At 36.8% G+C, this 22,679-nt stretch overlaps 1 protein-coding gene across 5 annotated transcripts in view; it reads left to right on the forward strand.

The window, feature by feature from the left end:
• DPYD (dihydropyrimidine dehydrogenase) overlaps nt 1-22,679 on the forward strand; it is a 360,191-nt gene that overhangs the window by 168,018 nt on the left and 169,494 nt on the right. For 4 of the 5 annotated variants that reach the window (XM_042805542.1, XM_042805516.1, XM_033000424.2 and 1 more), the window contains 4 exons: nt 2,639-2,808; nt 4,484-4,694; nt 13,952-14,136; nt 21,452-21,667. In XM_042805542.1, the coding sequence (XP_042661476.1) occupies nt 2,639-2,808; nt 4,484-4,694; nt 13,952-14,136; nt 21,452-21,667 (782 nt within the window). The remainder of the gene's footprint in view (nt 1-2,638; nt 2,809-4,483; nt 4,695-13,951; nt 14,137-21,451; nt 21,668-22,679) is intronic. The other variant, XM_042805526.1, reaches the window with a different exon arrangement.

A 22,679-nucleotide genomic window follows, 5' to 3' on the forward strand; every position in this document is an offset into this window, starting at 1 on the left:
TTCCAGACATGTTTAAGGGAGGACTAGTTCCTTACCCAAACAATTTATAGTCTAAGACTCAGGACAACAGTGGTATGCCAGGAGTTAATAAGACAACACTCAGTTCATAGGCACAAAGTGCAGTCTTGTTTTATGCTTTTACATCTTTGTTTTGAGTACAGAGATGGCTGCGCTTGCTCCCCAAGGGGAGTATAGCTGCTTTCAGTGGCCCTGAACGTGAAGTCATAAGCCCCAGATGGATGTATGAGATGAGGCTCGTGATTTCTAAGCCATGTTCCCTTATGATCTAGATTCCTCAGTGTGTTGATAAGCAATGCATTCTATGTACAGTTTTCTGGTCATATGCTTACTGCAGTATGTGGTCTTGTACATATGACCACATATCTAACCACACGTATACATTTTTTTACCTACAAACTGATTTTCTTCTCACGATTCAGAAATTTCTTTTAGCATCATATAGGGTTGCCTGCTTATTTACTAGACTTTCCATAAATTGTATGTTGAAGAATGTATCTTCTGCAGCAAATTATTCTGTATATAAAAGTAAACTTTATTACCCCATTTTATGCAAGATATTTAGGAAGGGAAATTCTGCATCCCATCTGTCCCATTTCTCTGCTGTTTTGATCAAATGCTTATTTCTGTCTGTTTTCAGAAGCTTAAAGTGAGCTCAAATGGGTTGGGAGAAAAGGGTGAGGTTTTTTTTTTTTTTTTTTTTTTTTTGAAGAAAGATATGTTTAAAAATGAAACAGATTGAGAATCTGCACTGCAAAACATTTGTAGATTAACAAAGGAAAAATAAATCTTGGAAAACAATCCCTTCTTGCAATAATTTGACTAAAAATACTTCATAGCACTCTGTGTGGACATTTAGCTCTTGTGTACTGTAAGTCGCTTGCCTGCATGAGGATCTATATGCTGTGATCTTCATCTTTTAAAGTGTTGCAAAGTAGCACTCTTGATTTTCTAAGATATGTAATGGTAATTTTATATTAAGTCTACAGTAAAAAAAAGGATGAACTTTGAAGAACTAACCTTTTCTGACTGACAGTAATAGATGGGTCTTTGCTATTGTCTGTTAATTAACATGATCTCTTTTACTTAATTTTCCTGGTGTCTCTCTACAGCTGTAGCCACCTCTAGCTCTCTAAAGCATGGAGTTTTAAAATGAAATACACACACCCTATATCCTGCTCTATCCTCTTTTTTTTTTTTTTTTTACTATAACAGTTCTCTAAATAGTAGACTTATTCCCAGTAAAATACAAATTCTGCCTGCTTATTAAATTCTAAAACCCACTTGTTAATATACTTTCCTCCAAAAGGGGTTCCTTTTTGTACATACACATGAATTTACCTTAGGAATTGGCCTTGTTACGAAGAGCAAAGTGGGATGCTGTGACCAATCCATTCTAGACTAGTCCCGTAATGGCACTCTGAGCTGACATTCCCCTGCTGCACTTGTGCTTTTTCCACTGCTCCGTGTACAATTTTTGTGAAGGGATAAGCTTGTTAAAATTAAATGAGGAAAGTTTGGAGAGAATTTTGGAATAGGAAGCCTATTAATTAAATAGTAAATGGGATGCCATATACATAGAGAGGAAAATGATAGCATTTGCCATACTTTAAGAATTTTACAAATGGAGAGAGAATATGTGTATTAGGATGTTGTTTCTCACTCCATTTATATGTCCAAATGAAAAGCAGTTTCCTTGCATGATACTTGTGTTTCTTTACAAATGCATGTGAAAATCTGCTGCTACTATAGCAGGATACTTGAGTTACAGTGCAATGATTAAATAGCCAGCTTAGCTCACCTCCTGACTGAAATTATCACAGGCTCATTGAGAATATAGCTTTATATTGTTTATGACATTATTTTTAAGTTGCAGTAATTTGCCTAATCAACAGTTAGTTGTATTTAAACTTGTGATAAAGTGCAGTCTCATACAAGGAACACATAGAGTTCAGTTTTACTTAAGTATTTCTTGTATAATCGAATCCTCAAATATAAGATGTATATGATGAACACATAATGTTTTCTCCCAGTGGAAGATCTAGGAATTACTGTAATAACAATATTCTTTCTGCCTCATGTTCAGCTGCCATGGAGCATAGTCTCTGAGAAACATGTCATAGCCAGAAAAGTGTCAGTGCCTTGTAGGAAACTGACCAAGGGAACTAACTTAGAGAAACTGTTACACAAAGCTATCAACAACCGGTCATCTTTTGAAAAATACCAAGTATTAATCTTTGTTAAAAATTGTTGTTTTATTTAACTGGAAGGATAATGAATCTGATAAGAGAGAAACTTCCTTTTTCAGTAAAAAGATCTCACAATGCTAACTTCAACCTGACAGGACCCATAATCCTACAAACGTGTTGTCATTTGAATTCTTTCCAGATAGAAAGGTGCAGCTGCTTAGAGAACTGACTATGAAATTATGTACATGAGCATATCTTAAAAACGGGAATAAAACTGTCTTTCAGTGAAGCAGGAATAATTTGATAGTGACACTTCATGCTTGGAAACTGTAAGATGCAATTTTACACTGCTTTAAGTACGAGTACCTTTTGAGCTGTCATGCAGAAATGGTTTCTCTACTTGAAAATGGGGGTTTCCTTTCATCTTTCAGGTATGTGTGCCTGTCACTCTCCATTGCCATCAATACATGGAACTGTGATCGTACTTGGGGCAGGAGACACTGCTTTTGACTGTGCAACATCTGCTTTACGCTGTGGAGCTCGTCATGTGTTTGTGGTCTTCAGGAAGGGATTCACTAATATCAGGGCCGTCCCTGAAGAGGTAAAATTGAATAACAGTGTTTATGAGAAGGAATATTGGTTATTATTTCTAGAGGGCCTGAAAGTTTGCTATAGGTATTTAAATGTCATCTACTAAAGGTTTTGTTTATAAAAATGCTTTTAAAATGTATAAATGTTTATTAAAGATCTGAGACTCACTCTATATAGTCTCTGTATAAATAATTTTCCTCTGCACGCATTCCCTGTAAAGTCAGAGAGATGCATTTGCATACAGGGGGTAGAATTTCTTGTAAATTAGAAAATACAGTAAAATTTCTAACCTTGGAAGCACCCCAAAGATGAAACAGCCATTTGAGTATTGTAGATGACTCTTCAGGTCATGGTTAGATTCTAGAATGATACCTTCTGTCTGCTGTTTAACGAATCTTAGTGATCCTGACATTGCCTTGGGAACCTATAAAATCTTGTAAGAAAATTACTTACAGTGATTTTAGCTTTGAATCACTGCCAGTGGCAAAAGAGCAGTGTCATTCATCACAGATTTCAGTGTTCAATTTGATTTTTAGTTTGGCTTTGCACTTTGGCTTATCAGGACATCTGCACATTTTGAAACTGACTCTGCTTCCTCAATATATCTGTACTACAAAAGGGTTTTTTCAGATTAGATTTTCTTATTTTGGTGGTCTTTTTACATTATCATTTATTTGGTACATATTTTACACTTTTGTATTCTTGAGGATATCAGGACATCTAATCCGTCTTTATCATGGGATTTATGGTAGTTTGGCCATCTGTTTCAAGAAGGTGGGCATCTTTGAGATCTTATAGGAGGGGAACAGAGGTGCAAAAAAAGTAATAGAGGATCTTTTGATGCATAATTTACTTCAGTTGAGAAATCTAGATGCAATGAGATTACTGAAGCCAATGCACACACAGACAATGGCTATTTAGATTCTTACTAATCAAGAATCAGCTGTCACTCTGAACCAAAACCTTGGTTAGCAGCCTGGATAAATTCCTAAAAGTTGTCAGTGTTTGTACTCATCCAATCATGCAGTGTTCTTGCAAAAAAGTAAAATAAAAATAGCTTCAGCTTGTAATGTCCATGCTACAGTGATGTCAGGTTGGATATTACATGTTCAAAAAAGTTGTCATTTAAACATAGACAATCAAATCCTGAAGACTTTGCTAAGACAAAATGCTGTTTGACTTCAGCAGTTTTACTACAACAGAGATTCAGAAGATCTTAACTCTGGATTCTCACTCAGAAAACTGTTGTTTGTACATGGTACTCAGCATTTAATAACATCTTAAAATCATAGTAAACACAAATCAGGGCATGTACCTAATTAACACTAAGCCTCTTCTTAAAAGACGCAGATAGTTACATAAGGTAACTCTTTTGCCCTCAGAGGAGTTATACATATTCAAAGTAACAGGGAAAAATAAGAAAATATAATGGAGAAATATCTGCATTGCAAATTTACCTAGTACCACTGCCTAAACTGCTTGATCTAATAACATGGAAGGCTCTGAAGTTGGTATTAAGATGACTGTCTGTGTACTGTACACAGGTGGCTTCTACTACAGATTGTGTGGTAGCATCTTGAGTCAAAAAATGGTTTATGTTTTGGTGTTTGTTTGTTTCTTTGTTTGTTTTTTTCCATAAAAACACAACAGTGTTCAAGTTATATTTTATTGCTTCTACTCTATAGATGGAACTTGCAAAAGAAGAGAAGTGTGAATTTCTGCCTTTCCTCTCCCCTCGAAAAGTTGTACTAAGAGGTGGACAAATTGTTGCTATGGAGTTTGTTCGAACTGAAAAAGACAATGATGGAAATTGGAAGGAAGATGAGGATCAGGTTGTCCGTCTGAAAGCTGATGTGGTGATCAGTGCCTTTGGCTCCATTTTAAGTGACAATAAAGGTAACCCTGACTAATGCATTCTGTAAATGCTGATGGTTAATTTAGCTGCAGCCATTTCCTGTCCTTTGACAGTTTTGTGAAATGAGTCTTCTGGAGATTACTCAGCTTGTGACTGCTGGTCCTCTTCACATGAATTTCTTTGTCCTTCAGGTATACCTCTTAAAACTTGAGGGTCTGATAACAAAGTAGTTTTCTGTATATTGCTGTGCAGAGCAGGAACTTGGAATAGAGGTACAGTTGCTCAGTATATATCTCGCTTTCCTCTCAATGCAAATGGGATCTCAAAGAGCACTTTTGGGAATTTCTTCTGGTCTCATTAATTAACTTTAGAGAAACTCATTATATTACAACTTTGAACTGAACTTATCTGATCTCTGAAACTTTTTGTTAACCTATTAAATTAAGCAAGAATCAAGACAGATTCATTATTCTGGTGCAGCTGGTCTGGGTATCACTAATTTCTTGTGCACACGCAGGAGAACTGTGGCTTCTCTCGTATATACAGTGTTTATTAAATTCACCTGTGCTTGTCTCAGCTTGCCTCCTTATTTAGTTGCACTTTACAAGCTTTGGTCTTAAAAATTAACAATTACATTGTTCCCTATTAAAGATACAGAAATTGGCACATAGATGGCATTTCAGAGACTGAACAATTTGGCTGGATTGTAACAGAAAAAGTGATGAAGAACATGAGTACAACTGAGAACATGAGAACTGAGCAGAGCTCATATTATTCTCTCGCACTAGGTTAGATTTAAAGAGTTCAGGTACATACATCAAATGTGCCTTGAAAGTAAAAAAACACTGAGTCAGCAGAAGGCAGATTGATAAAATGAATAGATCTTCAGTCTGGAGATGCTCATCAAGGTTAGCAGGTTCTGAAAGCCTTAGTGATCAATGTGCCTAACTCTCCAGGGCATGGTCATGCTAGCCAATTAACCCATGGCATGTTGTCATGGTCCTTTGGGTATAAATGCTCTGACAGAGGACTTGGCAAGTGCCTTAGAGCACATGCCACCAGAAAATCTGGTAATCTGATGCTGGTTCTGCCAGTGCAGAGGGATTTCAGAATTTCTTAGCATAATGTGGTTTTGTGAATCTTTTCAGTCAAGGAAAACTGTCAATCTGAAATAATCTAAACAGCCTAGTAGTGTTTGTGGACATACCTCAGGCATATAAAATGTATGACTTCTCACAACTACATTTTCTGTGTAGGCCTTATAGATAACAGTTTTAAATGAAGTTAAATAAATTAGTTTTCTAACAATAAGATTTTATAGAGTTATTGGTAAAATTATACAAAAAGTGTACTGATTTCACAGGAAGACAGAACATTAGTTAATTAAGAAAAATTAAAGGTCCCACTGAAGAATTTTAGAATATAGCTACTAGCACAGTGTTCTGTAATCTGAATGAGCTACTCGGTGCTTCCCGTTCACCAGTCCAATTGTATATAAAGTTAAACCATCATACAGCCATGAGAAGAGTCTAAACTCTCTCCTACAGTAAAAAAGAAGGATCCACCTGGTTCCTTGAGGAATGGGTGTAGTTAATTCCAGGAGCATTCCTATCTTGTGGGTGTTACTATTGATTTGGGATAGGTTCATGCAGCCTAGGCTGTTACCTACACAACAATTGCACCCAGCTACATACAGCGCTAATTACTCAGGACCGCCTCCTGCCCTGCAGTTGCCTCCAGCTCTGAAAGTGCACAGCAGGTGCAGTCTCTGTCTCTGAGAGTACAGACTCTTATTCCACTTGGAGATGTATTGCTGTATAAAGAGACTGCCATCTGTATTGGTCACGTTTTAGGGCTCAGTCTAACCTCCAGGGAGCAGCGAGAAGATTAAGATCTTTTTTAATCTTTAAGAGATTCATGAACTACTCTGGTGGTGGAGTTGACAGAATTTTGGAAAGTTTTGTTGCTGTTTTTAAAACTCTCTGTTTAGGTTTTTTGGAATTTTTTTTAGAACCTTGTGGTAAATCAAATATTAACCTATGCAATCAGTATATTTGGTTGTGATTCATAGACCCTATGATAAAGGAGTGATTCTGTTTTCTCCCACATTAAAAACTTCTTCAGCTAAAAGGTTGGCCTTACTGTCTTGCTCAGCCATAATACTGTGCCAGTCTTGTATCTCCTAGTAGACATTCACTGTCTAAATTAGTTGTTGTGAGGTTTTTAAATAGGAACATAAAATAGGAGGGGAACAAAGTCATGCAATGACCTGATCATGAAAGAACAGTCATTTACCTTGGGGTGAGCATTACACCTCAGTTTCATGCTGTATTTTTAGTGAAACTGCTATTAGAATGGCAATAAAATTACAAGGAAAAATGCAAGGCATTTGTTTTGAATGTTGTGAAAGTGAAAAGAAACTCAGACTTGAGGGAATAAAGTGTTTATTTTGAGCATACCACTTCAGTTGCTTTTAAATCTTTATTTTTTGACTAAGCTGTCTTAATGAAAGTCAAATTTGCTTTTCACAATTGAGCTGGATTACAACCAAATCTCCAGGCTACCTCAGCATACATAACAAAAAGACATGAAAAAAAAAAAAAAAAACAAAAAAACAAAACACTAAAAGCATCTTATATTCTTAGTGTTTTTTTAAAAAAAGAATCACATTTTTATATTCAAGAGGCGAAGATATTCAGGTATTCTCCATCAAAAGATAGAGATGAAAATACTGGAGATACTCAAAACCCGATAATGCCATGAGCAAACTGGTCTGACTTGGAACTTGATCTAACTTTGAAGAAGGGGATGGACTGGGTGACCTTCAGAGAGCCCTTCTACTCTAAACTAGTCTATGACTGGATGACTCAGATGAAGGTTGAATAAACATGTTAATTGTTGCTTATACAAAGAGCTCTATCAATTGATCGAATTCATAAGGCACCTCAGGGAAATGCAAATGCAGTATTGGTATAGGCTAAGTTAGCAGCATATGTCCTATTTGTTATTAATATTGTTAAATGCTGATACTACTGATACCAGAATAAAGAAAATACTATGAAAACCACAGAGATTAAAATACGACTTAGCCCCAGTTCAGCAAAGTGTTCAGGGCAGCCTTAATGCTCATGTTTTAAAGTTTCGTTTTACAATCATAAACACATGGGTCACCGCAATTCTGAGCAAAAATAGCTCATAGGTTAGAAAGCTTTTTCTAGTCTGTTATCCTCAACAAGATGTTTCTTATTCTTGCACGGTAACTATTAAATTTACAACTGAGTTTCCATGTGCTCACAGTAGCTATTTAGTCTTTTTTGTTTTGTTAAAATAAAATGCTGATTGCATTTTTAAGCAACAGTTCTAGTAGGTATTCATCCTTCCATTGGGAACTGTATAAATGCATCATTTAAAAAAAAATGGACTCCTGTCCATTTGATGCTTGGGAAGTTGCTAGTAAACAAAGCAGGAGAGTTGCCTTCTAGACTATTTTAAGAACATTACCACTTTACTGAAACCAGTAAAAAAAAAAAAAGCCAACAAATTGTTCAAATCAAACTACTGCAGATGGAGTAAGAAAACTCTTTTGCTTCTTGTTGAAGAAAAGTTTTTGTAAGCAGAAGCTGCTTATTTTTTACTGCATAGCTTACCAAAGCCGTCAAGCCATCATAACTGACCCCCATAAAGAGCTATGAGAGAATTTTGTACCTTTCCTTGCGTTCCTGCTCTTTTGCTTGGTTTGTTATTTTGGAGGCCTACGGCATATTACTGAATTACTGAAATATCTTCTGTCACCATTCCAAACTGCAGCTACTCAATATGTACAAATGTAATTCTGTCTACTCCCTGGCAATGCGTGCAGACTCAACTTCCTACTTAACACCAGTCCAGTTGGTTTTAAAGTCTAAACTTTGAGCAACTATTTTCTCATCTATTTTGTTCTGATAAGCAAAGGAGAAAAATATTTTTGCACTGCGAGATTTTGCACTGGAACAAATGTCCTTGTTCTGATTTATTTTCCTGAATTTCTGAGGAGAACCTGGACTTTCTGAAGAGAACCATGGTGAAATTATGGAAAATGGTACACTTGTTCAAAATGCAGTGCAGGACAGTGGACTAAGGCAGGATAGGGAACTGGCAATGTAAGTTTGGTTCAACACTGTTTAGCAGACAGCAGTAAAGAGGAAGTATTCCCATTTACCAGAACACTGAATCTTACTATCTATTTTATTTTCCTGGAGAGATTAAAAGGGGAATGCAAAAATATCCAAGCAAACTCCAAATACTGCCTTTGAAAAAAACCCCAGATATAAGTAGGCAATTTGTGAGCAAAAATATGTTTTATTACATTTTTGGTAGTAGCTAGCTATTGCATGGTAACTGAAGGGCAAAATGTTATTTCACGTTTCTGGGAATCAGTCACAACTTTCAGATATTTTGGCTTTACTTTGAGTATGAATATCATCTTGGTTAGAAACTGCAGCAGCAAACCCCGGAAGGCTTACTAGGGTATGACTACTGCCCTGCTCCCCCCCCCCCGCCCCCCACCCTGTATAGTTCAACATGAAAACATGAATTTGCCCAAATAGTTTACAATTTTGTTATTTAACCCACTCCTATTTCATATTTATTTCTATAGATTGAGAAGCATTTGCTGGGAAAAATCTTGCAGAGCTCTGAGCTCTTCAGTGAAAAAGATTTTAGTTTTCCTTTGTACAAATATAGAACTTCAAATGGTACGGAAGCCAGAGAACCTGCAAAGAGTGTTGAGTTTCTTCGTGCAGTGTGCTCAGACAGCTAGGTGGCTTCAGCCTGAAAGCACCAAAGCCTTGGCTGTCTAATGAAAGACTAGGTGGGAGGAAGAGAGGTGGCTGATGCCTCAGCTGGGAATGTCCACAGGGGTGACCTGGCATCTTCCTGGTAGCACAATATTTGCCTCACACCCACAAAATAGACTTTTAGTCATCAGACTTTAAAAAAAATATGTTATATAAAACTGAAATTTATACAGATTCAAAAAATTCCTAGTGAAACAGGTAGGAGTTTTCCTGCTGAATCATTTGGAATAGGATTTTTCTCCACAAATGGGTTTACTGAATGAGTTTGAGTGCAGCAGTTCCACACCCTGAAATGATTACCAGTTTCTAAAAGTGGCTTCATGATGACTTCTAAAGTGCTGTTAGCTTACAGTTCTTCTCTTTCACCCGATGGTCATCAGTACATGTTTGCTTGTTGGTGACAGACCAAAAACAAAGTACCATCTTGAATCAGGAGCCTCTCCTAGCATACCTGGACCCAGCTTTATCCAGACAAATCACTTTTTAACCCTGGTTCAGTACGCTAGTGGGGTAGTGACCATGGGAAGCATGCCTCTGCCTTTCCTTGTTAGCTAGTTAGACTGGTCAGTGTCGGCAGTTAATCAGTCTATTGGTGCATGTGACAGCTGTAGTTTTACATTTGATATTAAGAAAGTTACAGTATATTTGTATTTTTCTGAAGTAATGCTACTATTCACTGTAAAGGAATTCTGTAAGATGGATATCAGAAATAACATTAATGAGCTACTAAAGCTAAAATTACAGGAACTTATGAAATTGGTTAAACATAAAAACCATTAAACTGTTTATTGAAGCTTCACAGATATACTGCAGCTAATGAGCATTTCTGCTATTTAAATAAGCCCAAATTGAACACACATTACATGGATACATAATTAGTCATGGCAGTCAAGCACACACAGACTCACTTTTAAAGCTCTATTTGAGGAATCTTTTCCATTTGATTTGTTTTGTTAATTAAAATATTTTTTCTGTATTCACTTATATTTTAATATTGTTTTTGCCAGTGCTATAATTTGCTGCTGCTTTTCCATTTGTGTTTGTTTGCTCTGTGAATATAGCAAATTTGGAATATATATTCAGAACTGTCCTTTTGCTTGGTGTTATTTGTGTTAGCATCACTTGATAGCATCAAAATAATTAAATTGTATGTTGTCTTTCATCCAGAAGGATCTTTTCAAATTATGTATATCTCACCAGGATGTGGAGGAGAAGGAAGTAGAGACACAGGCTTGAACTCTGAATTTTCAAAATAAAGGCTATGTTAGGTTTAAACTTTAAAGGGTATGAAGGTGCAGGGATTTAAAAAACACTCTTTTCTCTACCCCTGAACCAAATCATGCACCAACAAAAACATTACGTATCTAGTTTGCTTATTGTCTAGTGTCAAACAGCAGTTCAGAGAACCAATAGTTGGAGTCACCTCCTTTCAAGGAAGGTCAGGTTTGGCTCTGACTCTCACCCTTTGCAGGGGCAGAGAAGGGACTTCCCTTTGTGAAGACCAAAGTTCTTCCCTTCTTTCTGCAGGTGGTCTAGAAGGTGGTCCCTTCAGCCTCACGGTTGCCCCAGGTACCAGATCCAAATTGTGAGGACGTTCAGAACTCTTATATAAGATGCTTTTAAATCATGCCCTTATTTCTACTTAACCTAAATCTTGGAGATTATAAAAAAGAGAGGAAATAGCTGCTGGATACCATGTCAACCTTGCCACCAGGGAAATGTTCTTTCTCAATTTTAAAAAGACTGGTCAGGCAAACAGATCCCCAGGCCCTGGGGAGATGTTACAGGTGAAGGTATGTTGGGTGTTTTTTGCACTCAAAAAGCTTTTGGTATAATTATGTCCAGACAGCTATTTTAACACAAAACAATCCAAAGATAGGTTTGAGAAATATAATAGATCCAGGATAACAGAGGTAATACCCTATTTTCCCCAAGATGTAATAAGTAGTCAGAACTTCCAGTTTTACATCATCTCTTCTGAAAAACTATATCTCCAATAGCATGCCACTAACACCTTTACTGTGGTTCAGTCCTGTCTCAGAGAAACAAGTCGTCTATTAAATCCCTGATACCAAATCCTGCAGCACCAAGTTTTCCTCTGTATTTTTTCCAAACATGTTTTTACAAGCCTGTATGTACTTAGCTTGTGAGAACTGTCTAGACCCCATGCTGAGATGGTACCACTGCATGCAATAAGTTATCCTATATATGACAAATATAAGATGATCAAAAGCTTTCTTGAAGTACAGACAGTCTGAGACATAAAGAGGAAATGTATTGATTTATAAATATTACTGAAGCATTCTTAACAAAACTGCTATCAGAATGTCTCAGTCTGAAGGTTATGTTTGGTGTGATCTTTCAATAATTTAAATATTTTTAAAGGAAACAATTTCATAAGTTTTTGATTCTGTTACTATGCAAATATTATTTTTGCCAAATTAAGCCACAAGTATATGCGGGGAGGGAGGGGAATGTGCAAGCAATAGGTCCTGAAGATAGATTAAATACTTCTGGTACAAAAACCTGCTACAGTCTTTCAGCTTAAAGCTGTCTTCTGTGATTCTGGCTTCTTAACCAGTTGCAAAAAAACACTTTGTATTCGAGTCCTCTCGATATATGTTTGTGTATGTCAAGGGTGAGGAGGAGAGTGTAGGTGGGACAAGTAGGTGACAATGTTTGTGCCTTGCTTCCTATTTTATTATTTTGCTCCTGATTATACACAGCCCCCACTTTGAAATGCACTTCTAATATATGATTTGGAGGTGAAGAGACACACAGATCCAGGAAGGAAAATTCCATCATGTTGATGTGCAAGAAAGATGCGTTTGAAGCTTGCTGTATACTTAGGCATGTGCTGGGCAATACAGTGACTTTGCCCTTGTATTGGAGAAATATTCTTGTCTTAAACTGGCAGGTTTCTCTTTTACATATATGACAGCACAACTACATCAGTTTAATTGACCTTGGCAATCTGCATCTGCTAGTCGTATGTCCCTGAGGGATGTTGCAATTTTAAGCTGCATTTTATTGTAGAATTTTCAGTTCCTGTAGACAAAGCTATATAAAACCCCCTCATTTTGATATATGTCATCAACATTTGCTAAAAATATTTATTGTAAACGTGATTCTCTTCATGAAGCTACTTTGAAGTGTCTTTGCAATTATAATAATTTAAAAATGCGTAAGAAAAATCATGTTAATATAGAGCAAGAATTTTTTTTTCCTAAGCATTTATGTGTATGAAATGCCATGCAGTATAAAAAAATATTTTTTTTATCTTCACTTCTACACTAATTTTAAGGACAGTAGTAGTTCATATGCAGAATGCCTATATATGCTGTTTACTAACATGAAAAAAATTGAGGTATCTTAATGCATGCTCTAAAAAAAAGTCAGAAATTGCAGTGAAAAAGATACAAAATATATTGTCTTCATGTAAGCATTTCATTTTGATTGTGTTTTTATGGTTTTATTCTTAATAAATGTATCAAGTTTCAAAGTGAGCCTTACATTCAGGATGTTCCAAGTTTAAATATTGTCAGGATGGTTTTGACTTTACTGAAATACATCTTTTTCAAAATTACATTTCTTTAAAACCAACACACTTTGTCAAAGCCAAAGCTTTGATAGCATAACGTTTCCCAGTGGGAAAATGTTCCATCTGAAAATTTTCAGTCAGGTTTAATAATGACCTTGTCAGAAAGTAGCAGAGTATCATTTGTGTTGTGAGGGTTAATAAATGTGGGAAGTAAATTCTGGAGATCCAAATGAATGTCTAGAAAATGTATCAGAAACACACATTTTTGGTTTTAAATGTCAAAAATTGTATGCTGCGTATTAAGTTGCACAAGAGAGTATATGGTAGGTTATTCAGGAGAAAAGCATGTTGATATGGTAAGAGCAATACAAAGCTATGGGTGGAGAGAAATGGAAACAAATATTTTTCCTTTGTTAATATTGTTCATTAATAGGATTTTCAGAAGTGCTGGACATTTTCTGTGGGAAATGAGTAACACCAGTGAGAATGACTTTGTGAATCTCGGCTTATGGGATATGCAATGTGTTCTCAGGAACTCACCAGAAGAACATTAGTGCCAATTATTTCTTGAGCCTGTATTGAGTCAGTCACTTCTTGTGACACTTGTGTATGTTTATTTTGTATGCAAGTCTGGCTTTGCAGGCACACAGGAACTGGGTACTTTTCTGATACTACCTAACTGCTGTTCCATGTAATTTATGCTGGTTTTCTGTCTGATTCCTATTAGTAATTACACACCTTCTCTAGCTCAGCAAAAGCATTACTTGTATATAAAGGGACTCTTCACTTCTGTAAATTTACATTTAAGTAAGTGAAAGAACTTGGAACTGCTTTTCTCATTGTTATCAGTGTTTATCTGACAGATTTTAGTAACAGTTTTTTCTTTCTTCTGTTACATATTTGTCGTTCATTTTAATTGCAGTCCGAGAGGCCATGGCACCTATCAAGTTTAACAGATGGGGTCTTCCTGAAGTAGATCCGGAAACTATGCAAACAAGTGAACCCTGGGTTTTTGCAGGGGGTGACATTGGTGGTCTTGCTAACACTACAGTGGAATCAGTAAATGATGGAAAACAAGCTTCCTGGTACATGCACAGATATATACAGGTGATTTTCTTATAAGTATTTTTCTCTTTCACTTTTCTATCTGCTTTTAAATACTTTTAAAAATAATGTCATTGTGTTTTAGTTTAAATATGCAAGTTTTGACAAACTGATACCTAGATTATCTGATGATTTGAGCATTACAGATTCAGTCAATCTGGATCACACATTTGAGTTTGGGTAGTAGAACCCAACTTTCTCACATAATCTTAACACTAAAATCCAAGCAACATTTTATTGATCCCAACTCTGAATTTCACTCAAGGGTGGCAAGCCTCCCTGCACAATACACAGTACAAGTAGAAGTCATAATTGGGGAAAAGAAGGTAGCCCATCAGAATTAAAAAGTAAAATCTCCCAATAGTGCATAAGGTAAAAATTAAATACTGCCAATATTGTTACCCAAAGAAGACATTTTTACTGTACTAACAGTTTATGGAGCACTCAAATTATCTACACTGGAACCAAAGTTTTCGCTGATGAGGCTGATAAACTGGACACAAGAGCCTGACAAATAAACACTGACTGCACAGAGGAAAATAATGCAAAGGAGAATTTATCTGAGACTGAATGTTCCCTTTTGGTGCTCCTTGCTTGTTGCTGACTGAGCACCTCTGCCCTGACTTTTCTAGTAAAAGAAAGAGCACAAAGTCTAGAGGAGCTGCAGAGGAACCGTCAGAGACAGGAGACACAGCCTGTGTGTGGAGAACCAGCTGACAAAGAGTGTGTTCATAAGTGCAAGGAACTTTTTAGAAACATGATACATGATTCATTCTCCCACAAAAAGAGATTGAACAACTGAAGTTGGGACTGTAACAGCTCGATGTCTTTCTCCCCCATCCATCTGCTCAAAGCCTCTTTGATTGCATGTTTGTGCAATTTCATGCTGTTGGGGTCTGATTTCACTTCCTAAAAATACTTCAACTGAAAGCTTGTTGTTAGTATCTGTGCATATTTTTTCCTCACTTGTTCTAAAGCACTGTTTGTGTCCTGCCTTCGTAGACCCTATGAAAATGCTGAGTGTGAAACATCTTTAATCCCTGACCTGCTTAATTTTTCAGTGCACATTGAATTTGGGTAACTGTGACAGGGGAAGAGAGGGGTATCTCCTCCTTTTTGTCTCCTTCCTCTTTAACCTCTAGAAATACATGCATCACTTAAAAACCCTCCTTTATCATGTTGCTTCTTCCTCAAAGCTTGCTTTTTTTTTTTTTTTTTTTTTTTTCCCCTCTGGAATGTATTTAATACTTTGGAAAAAATCTGAATAGTCATGGCTTGAGAATTAGAATTTTAAATCAAGCAGGCTTGTGATATTAGAGCATTTCCGTTACCCTTTGCAGGTTTCAAGGCAGCTTATTCAACCTTACAGTCTCACCAGGAAGCTAATGGGAAAGCCTTACAGCAATCTTCACAGTAAAGTTTCCAAATGTCAAGTGTCACCTTTCCAGCTGTTAGATGAATGAGTTGCCCAGGGGCATTTATTTGGATGTGCAGCCCTTGTAAAATCTGGTTGCTGTGGTGCAGAGTGTTGTAATTTGGCAATTTACTTCACCAGTGTTTGGACCTGGTAGAAATGTTAGTGGCTGGAGGAGAGTTTGTCTTTTAAAGAAGTTGTTTAGAGAAGGATTGTATTACCCTGATGTTTACAGGGGTAGTCATGTGCGTGTGTGTCCATGCCTTTGTGTACATGTGTGTGCACATGTTCAATTTACAACCCTGTATTCTGGAAGCTTCCAATATCAAATAAAAACCATGCTTACACACTACCTTATTTTCTCTCTACTGTGAGATTCTAAGGCAAGCAGCCTTCCTGTGATCTGAGTGTTTGAATCGAATACACATTAAATTTTAAATAAATACATTGATACCATCTATCAATTTGCATTTTAGTTACAGGAATAGGTAGCCATTTCCAAAATTGCCAACAATCTCAGCATCAGGATCTATAAATAATGCAGTCATCCTTTAGCAAAATAAAACTATTCCATGGGATTTCTCAGCCAACCCAAGACCATGTCAAAGACTGAAACTCAAAACTACCATGCTGACTACTTGCAGAATGCCGTGTTTGAACGGCACACTGCTTGTATCCCAACCTACTCCAGGCAAAAGGCTAAGCAAACAGATGGGCCTGATATGTGCCCTGAAACTCCAGTCACTGCAAGCTCTGGCACATGGTCAAGTGAAGCATGAGATCCAGACTCAAGGACTCTCCAGCAGAAATGCCTTATGTTCAATACTGGAAGTTATTTACAGAAGCTTCTTGGCTGCTCTTATGCTGGAAACTTTCCATCATTAGTTGCCTAAATATCTCCTGCCTCTTTAACATATTCCTCCCACCATATGAAGCATAGGTTCATCTCAGAAATTGTTGCCTGCAGCTGTGTCAGGTTAGTTTCTATAAACATGACCGGTCAAAGCCTAACTAAGGATAGTTGTAGTAGAACCTGTTAGAAAACACAGTCCATCTTCCTAGAACCTTTCTTTGCAGATCAGTATAGATCTAAACAGAATCAGCCCAATTTATGCAGCTATTTATTATTCACAACATTTTTTCATGATTTAACATTCTTTGTTATTCTATGGATGATATAAACATTTCTATAAAATGATCTTGGTGATTTATTAGTGATTATTTAGTTTGAGAATTGTAATGGCCCTCATTTTTGTCCAACAGTGACTTTATGATTTTGTGCAGAAGCAATATAGGCTGCTGTTCTCTTCTATGCCTCAGTTACCATTAATTTCTTTTTGATCAGTGAATGGGATTTAGTAATATAATAGTTATATTCAGGGTAATTCACAATTATTGAAGGACTAACTTCTATTTTTTTATGCCTGCCTTGAGAGCAAAGACAGCTCTCACATCACTATTCTTCCAGTATTTTCTTCATGGACCGCTGTGCCAGCCTTAATGCTTCAATCCTGCTCTGTTCATACACTTCCCTGTGGAGCGTTTTCCCATATGTGGCAGTCAAGCTGCCATCTTCTCCTCACTAAAATCCCTCTTTAAAAGTGAATTTTCCTCTCTGGTTTGCAATAAGATTTGTTTTATTTAAATCTATTTTTTCTTTAATGTAATCTCCCCTGTGTGGACAGTTTCTTTTATATTTCTCCTAGACTGAAATGTACATGATACACTTAAAGAATAGAGGGCTGGATCCTAACTGATATAAATTGCACTTCACTAAGACACTATTCAGTACGAATTTTGAGCACATAAGTGCGTTATTTTGAACAAGTATTGTATATTTGCTATTTTTTTTCTTTATCTATGATGTCAAAAAAATGTACGGGCTTTGTATCTGAAGAGTATAGTTGTTGATTCTTTTATGAAGGTTGACCATTCTCATATATTCCTCAAGCATGCATGAATGTACATTATTTCATAATCAATACCAGAGATGGGTGGTTCCCAGGAAGTCTCTGAAGCCATTAGTTATGTTATCTGCTTCTTTTCAGGATAACCAAAGGAAAAATTGAATTTGCCTTTGTTTAGCTAGAACAGCATATGAAACACTACCATGGAGGCCAGTAAGAAAGCACCATTTGCAAAAAGGTGGACCAAATGCAAGTGCAGGAAATTTGTTTTTTTAGTTGCTTACCACTGAGTAATGCAGTATGTCTGTTCCAGAAACAGAAAGCCAAAGCCAGGAAGGAACTTAAAAAAATCTCTGTCCAGCTGGACAGAGCCCTGAGTGACCTGATCTAGTTGACCCTGCTTTGAGCAAGGGTGTTGAACTAGATGGTAACCAGGCATCTGTCCCACCCACAGCCATTCTGAGATTGTATGAAATAACATAAGCATATTTAGCAGAGTTAAATAATGGATAATCGGAGAGAGGATAGAAGAAGCGCATGGAAGGGAGAAAAGATATGTTTTAAGATCAGACTTTAAAATAGAGAAATCAGGAGTGAGATGAAAGCATTCAGGAAAACTCTTTAAGGCAGTAGGATTTGTAGAGAAAGCTTTCTGTGAAAAGTAACAGTAATACAACTACTCACTTTCACAGTCTATCTTTGTTAAAGGCCCAAAAATTGAGTTAGCCCGTATCGCTGTGGTTAGGAATTTTCTCCATCTAAAGAAAATGAATGTCACAAATTGTATCAGGTCTAAAGCTGAGCTCCTGTCTCTCAGCCCTTCACTACAGACTGTGCTGCTTTTGCCTCCAGTCATATCCTGGTTAGAGTAAGGTGGGGCCATGGCGTGCAGTGTGATGGGGATTTTTCACCACCCTGTTCCAGTATCCAAAAAGTTGCCCTGAATGGAACAATGAGTACCAGCAATATTGTTAGCTCAGCTGGTTGGCATCAAATTAGTCAAAGAATGGCCACGCTTTTTGCCCTCTATTTTTAAAAATCAAGGGAAGAGTTATTATAAATAAACCCTTGCCTGCAGGCTTTCTTTTCCTATTTGTGCAGTGTGAGGGAAATCCTTCATTATAAAGATGATTTTACTTTCAGGAAGCTATAAGCTATTTTAGTTTGCCAAAAGTTTTGCTTTGTAGAAAACAACACATCAGGGCTTAGTAAATTTATTTATTTTATAAACATTGTGCCGAAAGGAAAATCAGCAAAAAAATAAATAGAGCAAAAAGGGAAGTGATAGGAAGGAGGGAGATAAATCTGTATGTATAGCCACTGGCTACTGAGCCTTCAGCTGCATCCTGCCCCTGTGTGTTTTTAAAGACTTGGTTTATTCTATTGAAATCTTTTTTAATCCTGCCACCTCCACCTGGGTCACCTCATCATTAACAAACCATTAGGCACATCATGTGGTGCTTGAGTGCATTGGAGTGGAACTGTTTGTGGTTTTGCTCTTTGTGAGGAAAGTTTGGCAGAAGAATAGGCCTCTTTGCATATGGTTTGGGAAGTGGCTTATGACCAGTTTAAATGATGGCATGCAGGAGGTAAGACCTATTTTTGCATGGGTGTATTCAACCACCTGGTTCAAAAGTCTTTCACTGCTCTGATGGATTTTTTTTTTTGTCTTGTTTTTTTTTGTTTTGTTTTCTATTTTATAACAGAAAGCTCATTTGAGGTCTCTAGTTAAGAATCACTTTCAAGCAAAACTCATTTTAGGTGAGGACAACTTTTAGAGATTAAATTGTCCTGCTTGGGAAAAGAAACAATATCATGTAACTTAAGCTGCATATTAAACACTTAATTTGTCTGTCTGTCTGTAGCAATCAATATTTACAGTTACACAAGCAGTGGCTAGTTTGTGAGCAATCCTCAGACTGAAATATATTCACAGAGAACATTTGAACAAATCTGGATAGCAAATGAATTAACAAATAACTGCTTTCAAAATGGAAAATTAGCTTTACTGCTCACGTGCACAGAGTGGAATTGGCCAAAAACCTTTCCATAAGTCTGTCTTTGATGTCATTATTACAAAGTTAGAGTTCAGTGTAAGAGTTCAGTGTATCAGTGTTGATTTCAGCAGATTTCCCCACTTCCAAATATGTTGGAGACTAAAAGTGCTAACATTTTAAAAACGCCTTAATTTCAATCATGTGGTCCAGGAATTTCTGTTTTGGCATTGCTAACAACATTTTGCAGTTGAAATTTTAGTTAAAACAGATTGAAAAAAGTTAAAAATAATCAAAAGACAATACTTCTTTTTTCTTCTTCTCTTTTTCTTTGATTTATCAGTTAACAAAAGCTTTTGAGATGTAGAGTGCTGGGCCATTTGGTCTCCTAAGGACTCAGATTCTTCTGGTGTAGGAAAACAGCCCGATGGAGTATGACATGGAGGAAGCAGTGAGCATTCAGGAGGATGGAAATGGAGGATTTCTGGCTTTTTATGAAGTGTGGCTGCATTGGCTGATAGCTGGGAGAGGTTGTGATACTGAAGGGTGTTTGGTCCCAAGTGTTAGGGATCTTTAAAAATCAGCTTTTCTCAAAATCTCCACCACTAGGATGCATTCAGGTTCACATTATTCAGGCTAGGACAATTCCATTACTTTCAGTGCTCTTAAGCCATCAGAAAATTTGGCCCTTAAATGTATCAGAGATCTGGGGTCAGAATCTGAGACGTGAATCCAGGCAGTCCCAAAACAAAACAGACGTGAACTCTCAGGTTTTGGACCAGCCTTGGGAAACAAAAGGCACTGAAACAAACAACAAACTCCTCATCCCATCTGTGTTTATTAGATTTCATGGGTAGAAATGGGGTAAATCAGATCCTTTTTTTAAAAAGAAAAAAAAAAACACCCAAAAGGCAGCAATTTGTAAGTGGCTCAGGTTTTTACTCTTACAGAAAATCTTCGCCTCACCCGCAGTTAGTGGTTCTTTGTCTTCTGCTGAAGAAATGTTCATTTTAAGGATAGACGAAACTGCTGTGGTCTTATGCTGGGATTTATTAGGAACACAGATTGTTTAAAGCTTCTCTGTTAGAAATTCCTGCTTTTTTCTTCATGATTTTATTGAGTCAACCATCTGAGTGAGCAAAGATTTTAATTCTATCTACCACAGCCTGATTAGGATGCTGTTCAGTATCCATACATGGAGAGAGACTTTCTCTCTCCAATTTTAAAGTATTAGATGCAACATTTACATTGAAAGCTTTTCACTGACTCTCTAGAGAAAAGGGTGTCTTTAAAATGAAAACAAAAGTGACTGTGGTGTCACAGCCATAATGCATATAATGTTCTTTGAACCCAAATTGGAGTCTAATTTTTGTCACCCTTAAAGTATTCATATTAATGCAATTAAATATTAAAACATAATAGTTTTGTATATATTGATATGTATCCCATTGTGTAGGCTAGATAAAATCTTTAAAAGGGGGGAAAGGTGCAGGAGTTCAAAATACATTGAGTTAGGGATGAGTGATCCTGAACATAGATGCCTTCTCTCATTTTTCACAAGTCCCAACACTTTTTATAGATTGGCACCGGGGAAGAAAACTAGAAAGGGTCTGTCTGTGTATACCCAGTTTGGTTTTGTTTTTTTTTTTTTTTTTTTCAATCTCACTGCTGCTGACTGCTGTAGGGAACAGAACTGGCTGCTCAGAATGGCTGAACAAATCTTTGGACTGAAGCAGGCTAGCAGTACAGGATGTAGAATAACTGTTTCATTATTATTATTCTTCAGTTATTTCCAGCATGCCATAATATTTCAGTAGGAATGCTATTTGGACAGAAGATATTACATGTGCAAGTGTTTGTGTGGTTTGCTGATTTGCAAGGCTGAATACATGATAGAATACTTTGGGTTATTATATATAAATTATTACCATATGAGAGTTAATAACAAATTATATAAAAAATAATCAGCAAGAATTTCTGTGATTTTTGTTTGTTTTTTACAGTCCTTACATGGTGTTGCAGTTTCTACTGTCCCAGAACTACCACTTTTCTACACTCCTATTGATTTAGTAGACATCAGTGTAGAAATGGCTGGACTGAAGTTTCTAAATCCTTTTGGCCTTGCCAGTGCAACCCCTACTACTAGTTCTTCAATGATTCGAAGAGCTTTTGAAGCTGGATGGGGCTTTGCTGTCACTAAAACATTCTCCCTGGATAAGGTAAGGAAATATTTTAAAGTATATTTAGCATGTAGCCATTCCTTTCTGTATTTGAAAAATCTGAATCTTTGGGGAGTGGCACTATTAAACATAGCTAGCACAAAAATAGCAGGGAAGGCTGTGGTACACGGTGGAGGTCGACTAGTCTGGGAGGTTCCAACAGTGCAGTGTAAAGTTTGATACAATTTCTGGGTTTGTTTGCTGTTACATTTTTCCCTTTTATTCCTCAACCTTTTAATATAATCCAGCAAGTAAGGGGAATAGTCCTTTTTTAAAAATATTGCAATGAAAATGTTTTCTGTGGGGGATCAGAATGCAAAGGGAATGAGTAACAGCTTTATCACACAAATCATGAAACGCAGCTTCTATGCCAAGGACTGCCAAGATAAGCCATTGAAATTGAGTTGCATTTGCAATGTGATAATGTGGGTGTAAGCTTGAGGCTGGGTAGTGGAAGAGAAAGATGGAGGCAACACAGAATAGGACTATGGAGGGAAGAGTAATTGTGCTGCAGGTTTGTAGTACAGTGACATAAACCTTCAGTAATATGTAGTGGAAGAGGAAGGAGTTAGAATTAAGTCTTGAAGGCTATGGCTTAGTGTGGCACCTAAAATAGAGCTTTGTGTAAATTTAAAGTGTGTAATTGCTTGTTTGACCTAAGAATTGCATTCAGGATGGGGTTCTTGTTACTACATTCAAAATGGAAAAATGAAACTGAGCAAGAAGTTTAGACAGTGAAAGGAAACAACAGTTTTGATAAATGTATTGCGAAGAAAAGAAACAGGATTTGGTCTAGGATGTAGATACGGTTTCACTTGCAAAGAGATGAAGAGGATCAAAGGTAAATCCTTAGACGTAGGCCCAAGTAACAGTATGAATAATGGTTATATGTCATCAACCAGTGACAAACAGTAGTGTGTGCTGAAGAGAGCTTTGGAGATGAATTTGAAAACAAAGGGCTTATATTCTTCGTTCAGAGTTGGGTTGTAAAAGTGTACTGATAGAAGAGAGA

Source organism: Tyto alba, unplaced genomic scaffold (genome assembly GCF_018691265.1).
Source record: "Tyto alba isolate M040663 unplaced genomic scaffold, T.alba_DEE_v4.0 Super-Scaffold_1000006, whole genome shotgun sequence".
Lineage (NCBI taxonomy): Eukaryota > Metazoa > Chordata > Aves > Strigiformes > Tytonidae > Tyto > Tyto alba.